This window comes from Tauraco erythrolophus, chromosome 6 (assembly GCF_009769465.1).
Source record: "Tauraco erythrolophus isolate bTauEry1 chromosome 6, bTauEry1.pri, whole genome shotgun sequence".
In the NCBI taxonomy this organism is placed as follows: domain Eukaryota; kingdom Metazoa; phylum Chordata; class Aves; order Musophagiformes; family Musophagidae; genus Tauraco; species Tauraco erythrolophus.
Genome location: NC_141470.1, coordinates 26,511,950 through 26,529,709, shown reverse-complemented (window position 1 = coordinate 26,529,709; position 17,760 = coordinate 26,511,950). Strand labels below are relative to the sequence as shown.

At 39.7% G+C, this 17,760-nt stretch overlaps 1 protein-coding gene across 1 annotated transcript in view; it reads left to right on the top strand.

Annotated features, from left to right (window-relative positions):
- IPO7 (importin 7) overlaps window positions 1–15,332 on the top strand; it is a 45,275-nt gene extending 29,943 nt beyond the window's left edge. The window contains exons 16-25 of the mRNA XM_086614157.1: window positions 659–787; window positions 2,413–2,479; window positions 2,558–2,683; window positions 2,995–3,092; window positions 4,455–4,550; window positions 5,548–5,768; window positions 5,878–6,083; window positions 7,240–7,446; window positions 7,810–7,926; window positions 12,013–15,332. Of these exons, the coding sequence (XP_086470283.1) occupies window positions 659–787; window positions 2,413–2,479; window positions 2,558–2,683; window positions 2,995–3,092; window positions 4,455–4,550; window positions 5,548–5,768; window positions 5,878–6,083; window positions 7,240–7,446; window positions 7,810–7,926; window positions 12,013–12,110 (1,365 nt within the window). The 3' untranslated portion in view covers window positions 12,111–15,332. The remainder of the gene's footprint in view (window positions 1–658; window positions 788–2,412; window positions 2,480–2,557; window positions 2,684–2,994; window positions 3,093–4,454; window positions 4,551–5,547; window positions 5,769–5,877; window positions 6,084–7,239; window positions 7,447–7,809; window positions 7,927–12,012) is intronic.
- The last annotated feature ends 2,428 nt before the right edge of the window (window positions 15,333–17,760 follow it).

Here is a 17,760-nt window from a genome sequence, read left to right as displayed (position 1 = left end):
GTACGTATTTTCTACTGATACTGTTAATAATGAATTTTGGTAGCGCATTTCAGGTAGTCTTCACAATGTTACTTAGGTTTTCTGTTTTAAAACGGGAAATTAAAGAGAAGATTTTTAATGAAAGATGTGGTGTGAAAATAATGTTATGTTGTATGTAATGTGAAAATAAAATTGAATCTGCAGGGGAAATTCAGAGCTTGAATTGCTGTATCTAGCAAGTTGTACTAATAGTTTAAAAAGCAGAGGTCAGCTCAGCGCTTCCTTATTAATGGCCCTTGCCTTGGATTTAAAACTAAATTGTTTGCATGTCCTCTCTGGGAATGCCTGCAAAGTGGTCCAGTCTAGTTCAGCTACTAATTAAACCTCGTGTCAGGAAAAACTTACCCGTAGAAAATGTATTCTTTTGCATGGAAAGTAATGTCATTTATATCTTTTTATTCATGAATGGATAAAGGCTCAAATGGCTTAACATTCAAATTTTATCAATCTTGGAAAGAAACTCTGGAATGGAGCAGTCACCTTCTGATATTCATACACGTTTTCTTAGCAGAAGTCCTTCTTAAATCTGTAGAATACCAGACTTGCACAATTGTTCTTTGTCGCCAAGAGCATCTTCATTAAATGACATATTTGTGTGTTGTTTTGCTGTTTCGTGCAGGCAATGACATTTAACCAGGTGATCCAGACTGGACCAGATGAAGAGGGCAGTGATGACAAAGCAGTGACAGCAATGGGAATCTTGAATACTATAGATACACTTCTCAGTGTAGTTGAAGATCACAAGGAAGTAAGTAAAAATTACTTTAAAGCTAATATGTTTTGTCTAAGACACTGAAAGTCTTTTGTAGTTCCAGCGTTCCTGACATTGTTATCTGAAAAACTGTCATTTCAGCCAAAACCATCTTAAAACAGAAAACAGCGAAGCACTTACCATGCAACAATGTCATAACAGAGTGGGTCACGTTTCTATCACAATATGTGTAGTAATAGAGCATAAATGTTGCCACAGCATTTCCCATAAGAATCCAGGTTCTTGTTCAGATAGGTGGAAGCAACTTGTCTTTAACAGATGGAACTCTTGTCAGCTCAGCTGGAAAAACTCATCTGATTTGATGAGATCTGCCCTTCAGAGAAAACAGAAAACTTCAGTTAGCTTTGAACATTGACTCTGCTGACTTAGTTTGCTTTCTGCAACAAATCAATGTCTGAAAATACAGCTGTTGTGGCTGTGTTAAGTGATAGTTTTGTTTACCTGCCTAATCTGCACTGTAGAAAGTGTGATGAAAACTTTTTGTTATTTAGTTTTGTTTTACTGAATGGACTAACTTCTGTCCAGAGTACAGCTTGTTCAAAAGACGCTATTGGTGATTAAAAACCTTCTTGACAAAGTCAGCTACTGTTTTTTGATAAATACATTATAGTTTTTTAGTGACTAAGCACTTCAGTAATAATTTGTACTCTCAGAGCTCTGGAGACTTATACTGAGGAAGCAGCGTAATACAATTTCTGAATGCCCAAGGTTGGAATCCAGTGGTGCCATACAATAAACTAAGGACCAGTTTGGCTCATTTACTTGTTGCTAAAGCTGCTCAGTAAGCTTTTCATGTACTTGTGTTTGTCAGCAAATTCTTGCCATCTAAATAAAAAGTTTGTGTAACAATATGCTAGTCCTCAGAAACTAAATGATAAAAGGTTGATCAGTAAACATTTATATTTAGAGACATCTCACACAGGGTGACTAGTGTTTCAAGAGATAAAGTATTTAGCTGGTTAGTTTCAAATCCTGTTCTGCATAGCTAAGATCAGAAACTCAAACCTTATTTGTCCCTGTGCAAGGTAAGTGCCCTAAACAGGTTAATGACTGTTTTGTTAGCTGTTCCAAGGACTAATAAATACTAATTGGGAAGAGTATCTGAATCTATAGAGCAGCATTCAGACTGGTTGTCCATATGAACATCTTAAGCTAGGTTTAGGAGGCGGTTTGGTATTCGTTTTGTTTTTGCTTTGTTTTTTGAAATGTCACTTTTCCAGAAAAGCAAGTACTTCTGCAACTTGCATTGCTTACTGCTTTGATATATACATTTACTTACTGTATTTTAATGGGACTGAACTGCTGCATAGTGTTACTGTCAAGCTTTTCTTTTTAAAGGATACCCCATGATGAGATTCTTCCAATACTCAAAGAATATTCTAAAATCACCTTGTATTAAAAGCTATCTTACAAATCCTTAGCTGAGAGTGCTGCTTTTATACATTTAGTGCTATAAAACGTGGGAAATTTTGAGTTGTTTTTGGAAGACTGTATTGTCTAAATGGAAACTGCTTTGAGTGATTTTATTTAAAATGTGTTTAATTTCAACTCCAAAGTACTGAAAACAGACATAAATCCCTTTTTTTTTTTTTTTTTTTTAGATTACCCAGCAGCTGGAAGGGATCTGTTTGCAAGTGATTGGAACAGTTTTGCAGCAGCATGTATTAGGTATCTGTCCTTTTGTTGGCTTATTTTTTCAAGTGTATGAGATTGGTATTAAATTTACCTAGATTCTGTTTGTTTTAGAGTTCTATGAGGAGATCTTTTCCTTGGCTCATAGTCTGACCTGTCAACAAGTTTCTGCACAAATGTGGCAGCTTCTTCCTCTTGTTTTTGAAGTCTTTCAGCAGGATGGCTTTGATTATTTTACTGGTAAGTAATACAAAATAAATCAGCCAAGTGGTTTTGTATATGTGATTTCAACCATCCAATGAATTGCATCTTGATTGGAATGTTAGGAGAACACTGAAGTGAGGTTATGCTTGAAGTATTTTATTCTGGCGTTGCTGCAACCAAACTTGTTTTGCTAAGACATCTGTGACTAGATGCAAGCTTGTCTTGACAAACATTAAGCAAGATCTGTAATTAACTTATTAATATATAGATTTCAACCTGATTTTAACAGCTCGTCTAATAAAACATACAAACAATATCTAACTGTGATCGTTCTTCTTTTAATACAGACATGATGCCTCTCTTGCATAATTATGTTACTGTTGATACAGATACGCTTCTGTCAGACACAAAATATCTTGAAATGATCTACAGTATGTGCAAGAAGGTAAGTAGATTCCTTTGTGATAACAGAACCTGTGATCTCTGAAGTAATACACTGTTAAACTGGGTACTTTTTCCACAAGAACAGACAGTGAAACTGAAGACTGCTCTTAAAGCATTATGCTCTTTTAACATCCTCTGTGATTCCACGAATTAGTAAGTTATTGCAGAGAAATGTAAAGAGGTTGCATCAAATTTCAGATACATGCTTCTCCTAAAGGGGAAAAATAAATCCTACACAACAAAAGCAGATTAAACAACCCAGGTTTTTGTGCACGCGTGTTGCGTAATATGCTTTGTGCATACGGGCGTGGAAAACACATGTATGCATATTGCAGAAGGTAGATAGTTTCTTTTATCTGAGATTTGTAGCCTCACTATGGCTAGGATAACCACATACTATATACATGCTAAAATCCATTAGCTAAAACAAGCGGAATAGGGATGGATGGTAGAGGTATAGGAATAGGAAGCTATTTTCCCAAGTTCATGCCAAGTCAGCGGTGAAGGTTGGGAGCAGAATTAAGTTTTTCTGACTCAGTCTAGTAGCTTTCAGGTAGTGTTTCTGTATTTAACTTAGCTTCTCAGCTCCTGTGTATTATAGGTAGCTGCCAACAGGGCTTTCTTTATCCAATTAGTATGGAGAATACAAAGCTTTCCAGAATGTTAGCCCTATGTGAGGAAATGAATACTGCTTTATAAGATGGTGTTAATATTTTATAATCTCTAATAGCAATCTGTGGAGTTTTCAGTTTTCTACTTCTGGATATCATGTGTTCTGCCTATATAGAACTATGGTGAACTGTCAGCTGCCCTGCCCATGGTATTTCCTGAGAAATTATTTTGAATATGTTGAAATGTTTAGCAAGTTGGAGCCAGGCTGATTAGGCTGATTGTAAATATTCGAACATTTTACATATATAAAAAAGAAAATTAGCCTGTTGCAGTCTCTTAGTGATTAGTGTTTATTAGCTGAGCACAGTGAATCTTTAACACAGAAGTTTTAGATATTGCCTGGTCTCCCATTGGAAATCCTAAATTTGTAAATAAATTTTTTACAAAATTCAGTACCTGAATGTGTATGGAAGTAAACTTTTGCAAAGTGGCAGCTGTTACTGTTGTAAGTTCTGCACCCATAGAGTTATCGAATATTTGTACATGTAGATGAGTTTTACCCACATTCAGCAATGCTTCAGTCTCTAGTTGTGACACTCAACCATTGCTGTAGATCTCGCTGCTCCACTGATGGATTTTTATGCCAGCATTGTAATGAAGTAGGTGATTTTATATCAGTACTTCAAAGCAAAGCAGTATGTAGAAAATACTTCTTAAAGAGGTGTCATCAATAGGAACTGTTATTTTTCAGGTCCTTACAGGAGTTGCTGGAGAAGATGCAGAATGTCATGCAGCAAAACTGTTAGAAGTAATTATTCTTCAGTGTAAAGGGCGTGGCATTGATCAGGTTGGTAACAACTTTGGTTGCTGTAACTAATATTTTAAAAAAGATTGTATTCTCAAATATGAATTGATTATGTATTAACATAGTTCCATTCTGAGAATTTTGTGTGGTGTGACTAAGAATCCTGTCTTCTACTTCAATGTCACATGTTCAACTGCTCAGTTAACAGCACTGCAGAGACAGTTACTGTACGCTTTGTCTCTAGAGTTTAGGACACTGCAAAACTCCATGTAGTGTTTTTGTGAATCTGGAACAGTACTGGTTTAGGAGCATCTTGGTTCTACAAGTCCATTCATTATATTCTAAATTAATTCTTGTGAATACTTCATGAAAATTATGCTTGAAATAAATAAGAATGGAAACGAAGTTCCTAGAATCCAAATTAATGTCATAGAGGAACCAGGGACTTCATTACGCACATAGGGAAGTTGGAATTTGAGATGAATTTGTGTGTTTCCACTGTGAATGTGACAAGCACTGTATAATAGCTATTTAAACATTTTTTTACTTGCTTTTTAATACTTGTGGATATGGTCCCTGGAAACTTTTAATTTTTAATTTATTTGAAATCAAATCTATAGTGAATTTTTTTTCAGTTGGCATCTCTGAAGAGACTACACCTTTGAATAGCTGTTTTCTTGGAATGTTAATATATCCTGACTTTTTTGTGGATATTAAAAAAGACTAAGTTGATTTGTCTGGACTTCCTAGTGTGCACGTTTCCTTTATTTTTCATTTTTAAAACAAGATTATAGAACCAGGAATTACACCTACTGTGCATGATGTCACAAAATCCATGTGCTCGGAGTAGATTAACTGTTTTCACCTTTTCATTTAATCTTCATATATGAATTCTGCTGGCAATTGAAAAATTATTCACATTTTGTCTTCTGTGTTTGTGCCAGACTGGTTTTTATGCCATTTCTCAGCTTTAGTGTGAAATACAGAGCTACAAAATTTATTTTTGATCACTAAATTTCTAACGGTTCTCACTCTTCAGTGCATACCCTTATTTGTGGAAGCTGCGTTAGAGAGATTGACCAGAGAAGTGAAAACAAGTGAACTGCGAACAATGTGCCTCCAGGTTGCCATAGCTGCTTTGTATTACAATCCTCATCTACTATTAAATACATTGGAAAATCTTCGTTTTCCCAATAATGTGGAGCCTGTCACTAATCACTTCATAACACAGTGGCTTAATGATGTCGACTGTTTCTTGGGGTAAGTGTTTCTAATGTGGAAGATTATTCTCTGTGGTAGAATAACTTCTATATTACCTGCTTGGAAATCATAACAAAACTTAAAACTTTTTCTCTCTTTCGTTTTGTAGACTTCATGATAGAAAGATGTGCGTGCTTGGCTTGTGTGCTCTTATTGATCTGGAGCAAATACCACAGGTTTTAAATCAAGTTGCTGGCCAGATCCTGCCAGCTTTTATCCTTTTATTTAATGGATTGAAAAGAGCATATGCCTGTCATGCAGAGCATGAAAATGACAGCGACGATGATGATGAAGCTGAAGAAGATGAGGAAACAGGTATGGAAACTGAAACTGCTGTTACTTGGTGCTTTTCAATTTTTTGTGATGGAAATGGTGAGTTCCTTTGTGGAATTCTTTCAGGTTCCCTCATTCCAAAAATCAAAAGCTGCAGTAGAACTAGAAAACTGGACATATTTTAATGACTTTCAAGTATTCCTGACTTACTTTCCAGTCCCTCTTAAAAACTAACTTCCTGGGCTCAGACTCTTCAAAGTCACATCAAGGTCGCTTTTTGTGTGTGGATGCCATTACTCAAAGGAATTATTACTGGGGCATGTTTCCCATTAGAGTGAGGGGTAAGAGTCAGTAGAATGAGTTTCCAGAAATCCTTCTAATCTGTTGTACAGTTTGAACAAACAAATGAGCTGCTGCTGGTTTAGCTGTGTATTGAAAATGACAGTTCTTGCGATTCCCATCCCCTGGCTAATGTAATCTCAACTTCATCAGCTTTTATAGACTTTCTTCATACAGTCGTTTCACAAACTTTAACATCTTTTGCCATCATCTTTATGTGAAGTTCAAAATTATCTAAACTTCTTCCACCTTTCCCTCTACTCTGCTTAAGCTTTTAGTTCTTCTTCCCTATGTTTATCTTTCCATCATCAGCCTGATGTCTTTTGTGAGTGATTGTTTGGAACAGTTTTCCACACTCAAAGGAATATCTGTTGGTTTTCACCAGTCTACTCACAGCCCAGTTTGGTTTTGATCTCTGCTGAATTCTGGACTCTCCAGACTATTGTCATTATACATCATTCATACTATTAGAGTTTGTATTTCTCAAGCATTCTTTTCAACAGCCCTTTGAATGTGCCTTTAAAAGCGTTTTCATCAAATTATTTCAGACTTGCTTTGGAGCACGAATATTGCTTTGCTTAAAGTTCTGTCAAGTGCTGTTCCAAACTATCTGTATATACGTATTTCTATATACATTTTTATGACAATAACATTTTCCTTTCCCACTTACACACTTGGTGTAAGTGAGGGAACAGTGTCTGGGGGGAAGACCATGGCACTAGGAGAGGAGTTAACGAGCTTCTCCCTTTCTAGTCTGCACTATACTGTTACCAGTTCCTTTGCTATTTTTGCATAATCTGTCATGTCCCTAAAGAGTTGTTCTTGAGATAAACTTTTTTCTGTGTGATATTTAACTCAGAGGAATTGGGGAGTGATGAAGATGACATTGATGAAGATGGTCAAGAATACCTAGAAATTCTAGCAAAACAGGCAGGTGAAGATGGAGATGATGAAGACTGGGAAGAAGATGATGCTGAAGAGACTGCTTTGGAAGGGTATTCCACGATTATTGATGATGAAGACAACCCTATTGATGAATATCAGATATTTAAAACAATTTTTCAGAGTAAGTAACTATTTCCTTTCCTGGCCAACAAGTTATATTTTAACTTAACTTTAGTGTATACAGTTGTACACTGGAATCTGTTGAAAGCTTCTGAATAGGCTTTCCAATATGTACTTGGAACAAGTTCTTTCTTTGGAAAGAGGAAGCCAACATTAAACTTTCAGAGCAGGGGGAGACGCTTGAATGAATTTATAGTGGGAGGGAAAAGGTCAGAGGTTGTATTAATGTTTTTAAGTAAGCCTTGAATTATGTAACCCTAACAGAATATTATTCTGATTAAAATGGTAGTGAGTTAGTAAGCTTTGAGTTACAGAAAGCTTTAATGAACACTTGCCTTCTGCTTATGTTTTCTTTCTTTCACAGCAATTCAGAATCGTAATCCTGCGTGGTACCAAGCTTTGACACAGGGTCTTAATGAAGAACAAAGAAAACAATTGCAGGACATAGCAACTTTGGCAGATCAGAGGCGGGCAGCACATGGTATTTTTCCCCCTTTATACCATTAATTGCTTCTTTCACTGTTTGAATGCTGTTTACGTATTCAAGAAGAATAATACAGAAAATTCCTATAATTCAAGCCTGATAATGGCTTCACCAAGCAGGGTTGTTTTACACTCCAGACACATTTGGAACCTCTTTAAGATTGTGAGGTCACAAAGCTTCAATGCACAAAGTGTATGGCATACTACAGGTGTAAGGAGTGATAGAAATGAAGTGGCCAAGTAAATAAAAGCAAATTTGTCATAATTGCTGAGATTTGAAAACAATTGATTTGTTTTCCTGAACATGGATGAGCTCTTTATGGTATGGTGTGGTAACAAACACGTTAAGTGGCTGACAGATTATTTGCTGATTTGACCTAGTCCAGTTGCAATAGACAATGATTCTATGGGTGGGAAAATACCAAATTATGGTAGCAGTATCCATCTGTAAAGCTACATTATTAAGCCTATTAAATTTTTCAGATTGTTATTCTTCAATACAGATAATATGGGTTTAAAAATATAGGAAGTTGGCAGATCTTCAGGGTGGGGTTTTTTTTTTTGGCAAGTTTTCCCAGGTGTTTGAGAGTAAGCAAGTATGTATCACTACGTAAAGTCAAGGATGAATTTTGAATGATCAGCCCAGTCTCATATCCTGCATCTTATTAAGCAATTACTACAAGATATTTCAAAATAGAAGTTTAGAAATCGTTCAGTAAAAAGATTGGTAGTAAGAATGCACATTTTCTAAATAGTTTTTACCAGAAAACAGCCTAAATTACCTCATAAAGCTTCTAAGTGTCCAGAATGGTCCACTTTTAGTGGTTAAAAAATAGTTTAACTGTGACCTGTCAAGCACTAGACATCATACTGATGAGATTATATACTACTTTGCATTTTATGAAAAAGAATGGGTGCGGGGTTTTTTCGGCTCCTTATTCATAGAGCAAGTTAGGTTCAGATTTTGAAGTTTAACTTAAGCAACTAGATCACAGAATCATAGAATGGTTTGGATTGGAAGAGACCTTAAAAATCATCTAATTCCAACCTGTCCCTGCCATTGGCAAGGCCATCTTGTACTAGATCAGGTTGCTCAAAGCCCCATCCAGCCTGGTCTTGAATACTGCCAGTGATGGGGTATCCGCAACTTCACTGGGCAACCTGTTCCACTGCCTCACCACCCTCAGAGTAAAATATTTCTTCCTTAGATCTAATCTAAATCCACCCTCTTTCAGTTTAAAGCCATTGCCTCTTGTCCTGTCACTACATGCTCTTGTAAAAAGTCTTTTTCCAGCTTGCTTGTAGGCCCCCTTTAGGTACTGGAAGGCTGCTAGAAGGTCTCCCCAGAGCCTTCTTTTCTCCAGGCTGAACAATGCCAATTCTCTCAGCCTGTCTTCATAGCAGAGGTGCTCCAGCCCTCTGATCGTCTTTGTGGTCCTCCTCTGGACTTGTTCCAACCGGTCCATGTCCTTCTTTTGTTGGGGGCCCCAGAGCTGAATGCAGCACTGTAGGTGGGGTCTCATGAGAAGAGAGTAGAAGGGCAGAATCACCTCCCTTGACCTGCTGGCCATGCTTCTTTTGATGCAGCCCAGGATACGGTTGGCTTTCTGGGCTGCCAGCGCACGCTGGTTCACGTTGAGCTTCTCATCTGCCAGCACTCCCAAGTCCTTTTCCTCAGGGCTGCTCTCAATCCATTCTCTGTCCAGCCTGTACTTGTGCTTAAGATTACCCTGACCCATATGCAGGACTTTGTACTTGGCCTTGTTGAACTTCACGAGGCTCACATAGGCCCACCTCTCCAGCCTGCCAAGTTCCCTCTGGATGGTATCCCTTTCCTCCAGTGTGTCGATCACACCACACAGCTTGGTGTCATCAGCAAACTTGCTGAGGGTGCACTCGATCCCACTGTCCATGTCGCCGACAAAGGTGTTAAATAGCACTGGCCCCAGTACTGACCCCTGAGGAACACCACTCGTCACTGGTGTCCAGTTGGATGTTGAGCCTTTGACCACAACTGGTCAATGCACTCAGAGCAACTATTCAGCCAATTCTTCATCCACCAAGTGGTCCATTTGTCAAATCCATCTCTCTCCAATTTAGAGACAAGGATGTTGTGCAGGACAGTGTCAGATGCTTTGGACAACTCCAGGTAGACGATGTCAGTTGCTCTTCCCTTATCCACCAACGCTGTAACCCCGTCATAGAAATTTGTCAGGCACGATTTGCCCTTTGTGAAGCCGTGTCAGCTGTCACCAATCACCTCCTTTTTTCCCCCGTGTACCTTACCATAATTTCCAGGAGCATCTGATCCATGATCTTACTGGGTACAGAGGTGTGAGTGGCGCCGAGTCTTCCTTTTTCCCCTTTTTAAAAATGGGGGATGTGTTTCCCCATTTCCAGTTGGTGGGAACTTCACTGGACTGACGTGACATCTGAAACGTGATGGACAGTGGCGTCGCAACTTCATCTGCCAGTTCCCTCAGGATCATTGGATGCATCTCATCAGGTGCCATGGACTTGTATACCTTCAGGTTCCTTAGATTGCCTCAAACCTGATCTTCTCCTACAGTGGGTGGTTCTTCATTCTCCCAGTCCCTGCCTTTGCCTTCTGTGACGTGGGCAGTGCGGCTGGAGCACTTGCCAGTGAAGACTGAGGCAAAAAAGTCGTTGAGTACCTCAGCCTTCTCCATATCCCAGGTAACCAGGTCTCCCTTTTCCTTCCGGAGAGGGCCAGCGTTTTCCCTAGACCTCTTTTTATGACTGACATACCTGTAGAAGCTTTTCTTGTTGCCCTTGGTGTCCCTGGCCAGATGTAATTCTCTCAGGGCTTTAACTTTCCTAACCTGATCCCTAGTTGCTTGGACAATTTCTCTGTATTCTGCCCAGGCTACCTGTCCTTGCTTGCATCCTCTGTAGGCTTCCTTACAGAAAATTCTTGTGTTCTATTAGAGCATCCTGATACTCCATTTAGGCAACATACCACACATGGGGACATCATGTTTTAGGAGGATTTGGAACATAATTATCTCTCATAAATGTCGCCAAGAAGAATTTCCACAAGCTAAGAGATTGGTGGTCTTTGCACTATGGAGCCAGGTGGGAGCAAAGTGATGCTCCTTAGGTCATGTTCTCTTTCATCAGCTGTGACAACATTTTTTTTGGCCTGTTTCCAATGGAACAGAGACAAAATACAGATTATCTCGATAATACAAGTTGTTCTGTATTCCCAGAAACAGAGGAAGTGCAACTATTTTGAGGTAAGAAAAAGCTCCTTAGACTGGAAATAAGACATTATCTACTCTATACCAACTTAATTTTCAGTTGTCCAGGTATTAGAGCTTATAAAAAACAGTCTTAAGAGTAATCTTCAAAGGATGAAATAAGTAGATAGTAAAAACAGATGGCTTAATTATCACTGTTAGTTACAGTGATGGATCGGTGGACCTCAGGTGCCTAAAGATCTTAAGGTTTGATTGAAAATGAAAAGTGATAAACTTGGTAGTTTTCTCTCAGAATTATGTTACATGGTCCAGTAACCTAAACTCCAGATTACCTGCTTGGATATGAGGGGAAATGCATGTATACTAAAAAGTCTGTTTCTGGTGCTTCAGTGGCTGTTTCTGCTTCTATTCTTGAGTTGGGATAGGAACACTGAAAATTTAGCTGTTATCTGTGTACTGCTTTTTTGTACACGTACTGTTATTGATTTGACTAAGAAGTCTATTAATGGTAATCAGAAAGAATTGGGCACCTGTTGGCAAGTTCGGAAGTCCAGCATTCATGCAGGTCCCATTTCTGAAGTGTGAAAATTACATACTCATGTCCAAAAGCTAAAGTGCAGGCTTTTTAAAATCTAAATTCATTTAAACATAGCTATAACAATACTGAGAAATTAAATAAATCGGTGCATATGTCAGTTGTGGCCTGGCACACGTCCACTTGTGGGTGCTGATTACTTTCTTGGGGAACCCCAGATTAAACTTGTATCTTAGAGACTCAAATGGTCAGTCACAAAATCTTCATCTGTCTTCTCCCCTACACACGCACTAAAATATCTTCCTTCTGGTTTTTTGTTTTGTTTTAGAATCCAAAATGATTGAAAAGCATGGAGGATACAAATTCAATGCTCCAGTTGTGCCAACTTCATTTAATTTTGGAGGCCCTGCCCCAGGAATGAATTGAATTATCACTTTTCCTGCTACTGTGTGATTGTAGTGAAGAGCTTGTGTTCCTCCCAATAGTGGTTCCAGAACTGGTTCATGTTATCTACAACTCACTCTAAACTAATTGATGGATAGATTGGACAAAAGCCCCAGAAGTGGGACCTGATCATGCAACCTAATACTGGAAAGCAAACCAGAGGGTTTTTTGAAGATAGGAAGAATCCGAATTTAAAGCTTCAAATGACACACTTTGGAAATCGGAAAACAAGAGGGGATGTCATGAAGGCAGCTTTTCTTTTTCTGAGGAAAAAAAAAACAGGCATGGGCTGCAGGACTATTTAAAATGTCTCATTTACAGGACAAGCTAGAAGGCAGACTTAATTTTTACACCTGTGGCAGTATGAGTATTTGCCCAGTTTATTTCCCTTTTCTCCCCTCCTTATTGGGTGTCTATTCTTTTAATGTAAATAAGATAAGGTAATCAGATAGCCTTACTTAATCTTCATCATTTCCATTTATCAAGATTGTTCATATGTAGAATATTGGACACTTAATGTAGCACTACATAACTGATAAATCTGTAAATGAATTAGCACTTTCATATTGAAACAAGCCTGCTAGCCTATGTACAAAAATAGCAAAATGTTTGCTGTTTATAAAAAAATTAAAATAAAAAATAAGGGATGTATTGGGGGAAAATAATTTCAAGTTATTAATTTAAAATGAACTAGCAGTTTTGTACCTGGTGACTTTGTGGTGCAGTCACCTCTGGTTGTGACTTGAATTCGGTTATGTAAAAAGGGGTTAGTGATATTTCATTGCTGCTAAAAAAAACCAACCAAACAAAACAACACAAAACACCCTCCGTGTCTTTTGTTTTTCTTAAAGATCTCACTGTACAAGGTGAAATTTGGATACAAATGTGTACTGTAAGCACTGAGGAAAAAGTTACCTTCTCTAAAGCAGGTAAATACCATGTGAAGCATCTGCTTTTAAGAGTCAATTGAAGTGCATGGATCAAACATCTATATATGCAATCTGTTAAATGCACAACAATTTAATTTGGCTAATCTGGACTATAGTCTATTAATGAATTTTTTTCCCCCTAATTTTGCAAAATACTCTTTTTCCAGCATGTGGTAGTGCAGGTGCACTACTCTTGCTTTTCATTCCCCCTCTTTTTGCACTCCCAGCATTAGTGTGTACTGTTGTCTGCCTGATCCAGACAGTGTATTTGAAGTTTTGCCAATCTTTCCGTTTTGAAGCCACAATTTTCTTCCTTCAAAGTTGCTATAGTAACTAGTATTTTAGCTAGAGAGGCAAAATACAGTTCCCTCTGGGACCACTATCGAAACCACTGTATGAAGAAGCCAGCAGGGAGATGCTGTGAATGGGTTGGCTTAAATGCCCCCTTTTTCTTTCCTAAAAGCAAAAATCCATAGGTTTTTGATCTTGCCTTGAGATCATTGGTGTCAGGTCTTTTAAATCAAATGTTTGGGTTTTTTTTTTTCCTTTTGGCTGTTTTTATATAAAAATGTCACCTGCTGTTACAATTGATATTAAACAAGCTACCTTAATTTAATGTAAGCCTCCAAAACTTAAATACAGTTTAAAAATAAACTGAGTTTATATCTGTAAAAATGAAATGCACATATATATATTATGATACTCAAAATGCAGTCTTCAGAAAATTGGTTTGTGTGGTGTGTTTTCTTTTTTTGCATCAGCAGAGTAGCAGGAATTCGTGGTTTGGGGTTTCCTTGACAAGCTGACCAACACCATGCTCTGCCTTCCCTTTGCTACACGACCGCTAGCGCTTCTCTGAGCAGGTGTAATGGGTTTTTCCAGTCGCTCCTCTCTGGTCTGCCTTTCTTCGGCAAATACAATTCCCTGCAGACAGAGTGCTAATGTGAGAGGCTGAGCTAGGACTTTAATGCCACGTTGCCCTAGCCAAATACCAAAGGGATACTTTAAAAGCAAATTGTGGACTTAAAAGGATGGATATTGCACCAGATGTGAAAAAGCCTAAAAAATTAAGCCTTGAATCAGAGTATCCGTTACAGTAGTGGTGAGAACCACGGTAGTACTTTTGAATCTTTAGCTGACTGGCCAAGTATGGATGGCAGAACTGTTTTTCTTTGTAAATGCGTAACTCATGAGCACGTACAGGTGTACTCTGGCTGCAAGATAATCTCTAGACAAGGTTTTATTTTTGTAGAAAAAGGTGACAGACATAATTACAGCATGCCTTTTCCTGTGCATTCCTTGACCTTGAAAAACGCCCAGTTTGACATAAATAATTTCTGAACATCTGCTTGTTGGGTATCTGCCTATCTTGTTATGCGTCCCAGAAATTGTAAGACAGCCTTTTAGGACAGATGAGACACTTTTGCCTCATGGCAGAAGATAGGATAGAGCAGCAGTGAGAAGGCTCTATATACAAAGCAGATGAGAAAATGAGGGGGAAATCACCAATTTAGTGTCATTGTCATTTCTGGAACAGTTACATTTTTCAAATCACAAGTCAAGGGAAGAATTTTACCATGGTGTGAGGAATACAGTCGTACTTCAAGGGTGCTTTTATGTGTCACTAGACTGGTTAGCAAGGAGCATCTTTTTAAAGAATGGATCTAGAACTTTGCTTTCCTTTGTTCCAAAAAATGTATTTATATAAATTGCAAAACAATTTTGCATTGTTGTTGGTGGTGATAGTGCATTTTGTGATGCAATATATCAATTTCAGTGATACACTTATGTCAAATTTAAAATTGATCTTCCTCCTAGAACTTGCACTTATCTATTCCATTTTCAAGGATAATGCAGCTCTAAAGGAAGACTGGGAAATTTAAAGCCTCTGTTTTTTCTATTATGGAAGATCTCCTTGGATTAATAAACATCTAAAGCAAATCCTTATCTTCACTTATTTCAGTGTGGTGTTTTGAATGTAGCTGTATTCTGACAGTACTTGGGAGTCCTGTTCTAGTTACATAGCTCTTAGATTTGTATTTTCCTCTCTAAAATATTTCTTCAAGCAGAAATGTTAGGCACAATCACAGTTCTCTTAAATACAAAAGATTTACATCATACACTTTTTTTTAAAATGTTGACATACTGAGTAAATCTAATACCCTTTTTGCCTAAATCACTTGCCTTAAAAGAGTTATTAACAGGTGTCAGTGTAGTAGAGCAAAGCTCTGTTCAGATCTCTTGTAGCCTAGAATTACTACTGCAAGATTCAAGAAGTGTGCAGTGAATTAATTACAGAATACCCAACAATAAACATGCAGATGGTTTTAATGGTGCCTAATAATTAATACCTGATTAAGTTTTATGGGTTCAGTTGTGTTTCTCTAAAGGAAATTTCCTCCTATTGTGACCATCAGTTCTCAAAGACTAGAAACATCATGAAGCTTCTCAGCACATTTTTGCATGTTTGTCAAGTTCCCTTTCAGTTCTCCCTCGTACTTTCTCTTGCTAACCACTGTCACTTTCTGGGCCTGAATTTGTCCCCCTGTAACACACCTGACATGCTGCTCAGAAACTCTAAGCACTTTGTACTTCAGCAGTGCATACCGTAGGCAGTCGGCACACCCCTAGGTAGGCATAACCCTGCTGATACTTTCTGTGTGTGTATTCAGCACCAAGATACGCGGCTGCGTCCTTCTCTAGAGTTTCAGCAACGGGACTGATGCTCACAGATGGCTCTGCGCAGCACAGCCGAGAGCATGGCTCCTCTGGGTGCTGCAGGCTCCCAGGGGGAAGGACGTCCTTCCAAATTCAGGATTAGTGGTAGATTCAGTGTTACCTACATATGGGGTTTGATTTAACAGATGTGGCCCAGTTCAGGTGACGCTGGTCCAGACTGTGTTTTTGCCAGTCTTCCATGATTTGGGCTACTAATCAAGTTTTTGTCTTTGGTATACAATCAACAGTGGATGAACACTGCTTCTGAAAATCTATGCCGAAGTGGGTATTTGGTTTATTTTTAAAAATGTAGTTGGGAAGAGCTCTGCAGTTCTGCATTTCTGCTCAATCCACTATTCAAGTTTTAACCTGAATGCAATAGTGAAAAATAAAGTTTATCAAATTTTGAGAAAAGCTTGCAAGGTCTGAGGCTCTCTGTATTATGCTGTTATGTACTGTAAGAGCTGGAGTTGAGTCCTTTGAGGTGAGTTTTTCTCTTCCCTGTGCTCTGTGGGACCTTCCACATACCTAGAACCAGGAACACGGAAAAGCTTTGTTTGTTTGGTGTTGTGGCACCAACTATAAATTACTTTGCAACCAATTTGTGTAGCTTTTTTAACTTAAAATGGTGTGCCATCAGTTTGTGTATTTCTGCTTTTTATAACCAGACATTCTCAGATGCTTATGCTAGAAACGAAGCACTTCAGAATGGGAAATACTGAGTTGTCAGATATGACAGATTTATTAATTAATTTATGAGCTGGTAAACCCAAAACATGTAGTTTTATCTTTAGTATTTGTTACTGTACCTCAAATCAAACTGAGGGCCATAATTTCTATTTTGGGTGAAAGCTTCCAATCAAGAATCAAGGACGGAAAACTTAGAAAACTATGAAAGAAAAATTGCTCTGTATTAGGCCTATTCAGGAATAAGCTCTTTTTGGCTGTTTGTAGGACTGCAAGAATTTATAACTATTATTCTGGAGTTTCAGGCAAAAAAATCTTAAATGCTTTCCTATGTCATGTTTAGAAAGGTCAAGCAAGCCCTACAGAGCTGAGCATATTGTCCTGTCAATGGTGATGGCTCATGTTAATTGCACAGTTGGGTTTTCTTGAAAAATCGTCTACCAAAATAACTGCAATACCCTTTAATTGCCTGGAGAGCTGTCAGGCTATTATTTGTTTCCATAACAAAAAATCACGTCAGGATAAATATTCTCGAGCACAGCCTTAAGAACAGTCCTTATCCGCAACAACTGGGCTGAAATGGCAGAAGGTAACGACGCTGGATAAGGGCAAGGTGCTCGCTCCCCCCAAACCTGCCCCGAGCAGCCCCTCAGCAACGGCACCGCGCTCCGGCACCCTTCCAGGGCCCTCCCTTCGCCTCCCTCACCGACAAGGCGCGGAGCCCCCGCAGCGCCTCCGCGGGGGCAGCGGCACCGGGGCCAGCGGGATGCACCGGGGGCGTCTGTGGGCGCCGGAACCCGCGAGCGGGCCGCGGCCGATCCAGCGGTCCCTCCCCGCTGGCGCCCGGCGGTCCAGCTCCATCCGCCCGCCTCCCGAGGCCGCGCCGATCCGTCCCCGCCGCGGGGGGCCGGCCGCAGCGCCAGGGGCAGCCACCTCAGGGCACGCCCGGCCCCTCGTGCTCCCCTCCCTTGCTTCTTCCCTTCGCGCTTCCCCCGCCAAGAGACCCGTGGCATCCCCGAGCGCCACGGGCGCCCTCCGGGGGGAAGGAAATGGCGCCCGGCTCCCTCGCTCCCCCGCTGACGCACAAGCGCCTCAGTCTCGGCGGTACAAAATGGCGGCGGCGGCGGCCCCGAACCCAGCATAACAGAGACGCCATGAAGCCGCGGGGCGGGGCCCCGGGCGTCTAGCCAATGGGCATTGGCGCGGGGCCTGGAGGCGGCCAATAGCGAGCGGAGGCGGTGACGCAAGGCGCGGCGCGCCCAATGGGAGCGGCGGCAGCGCGGGGCGCGAGGCCCGCC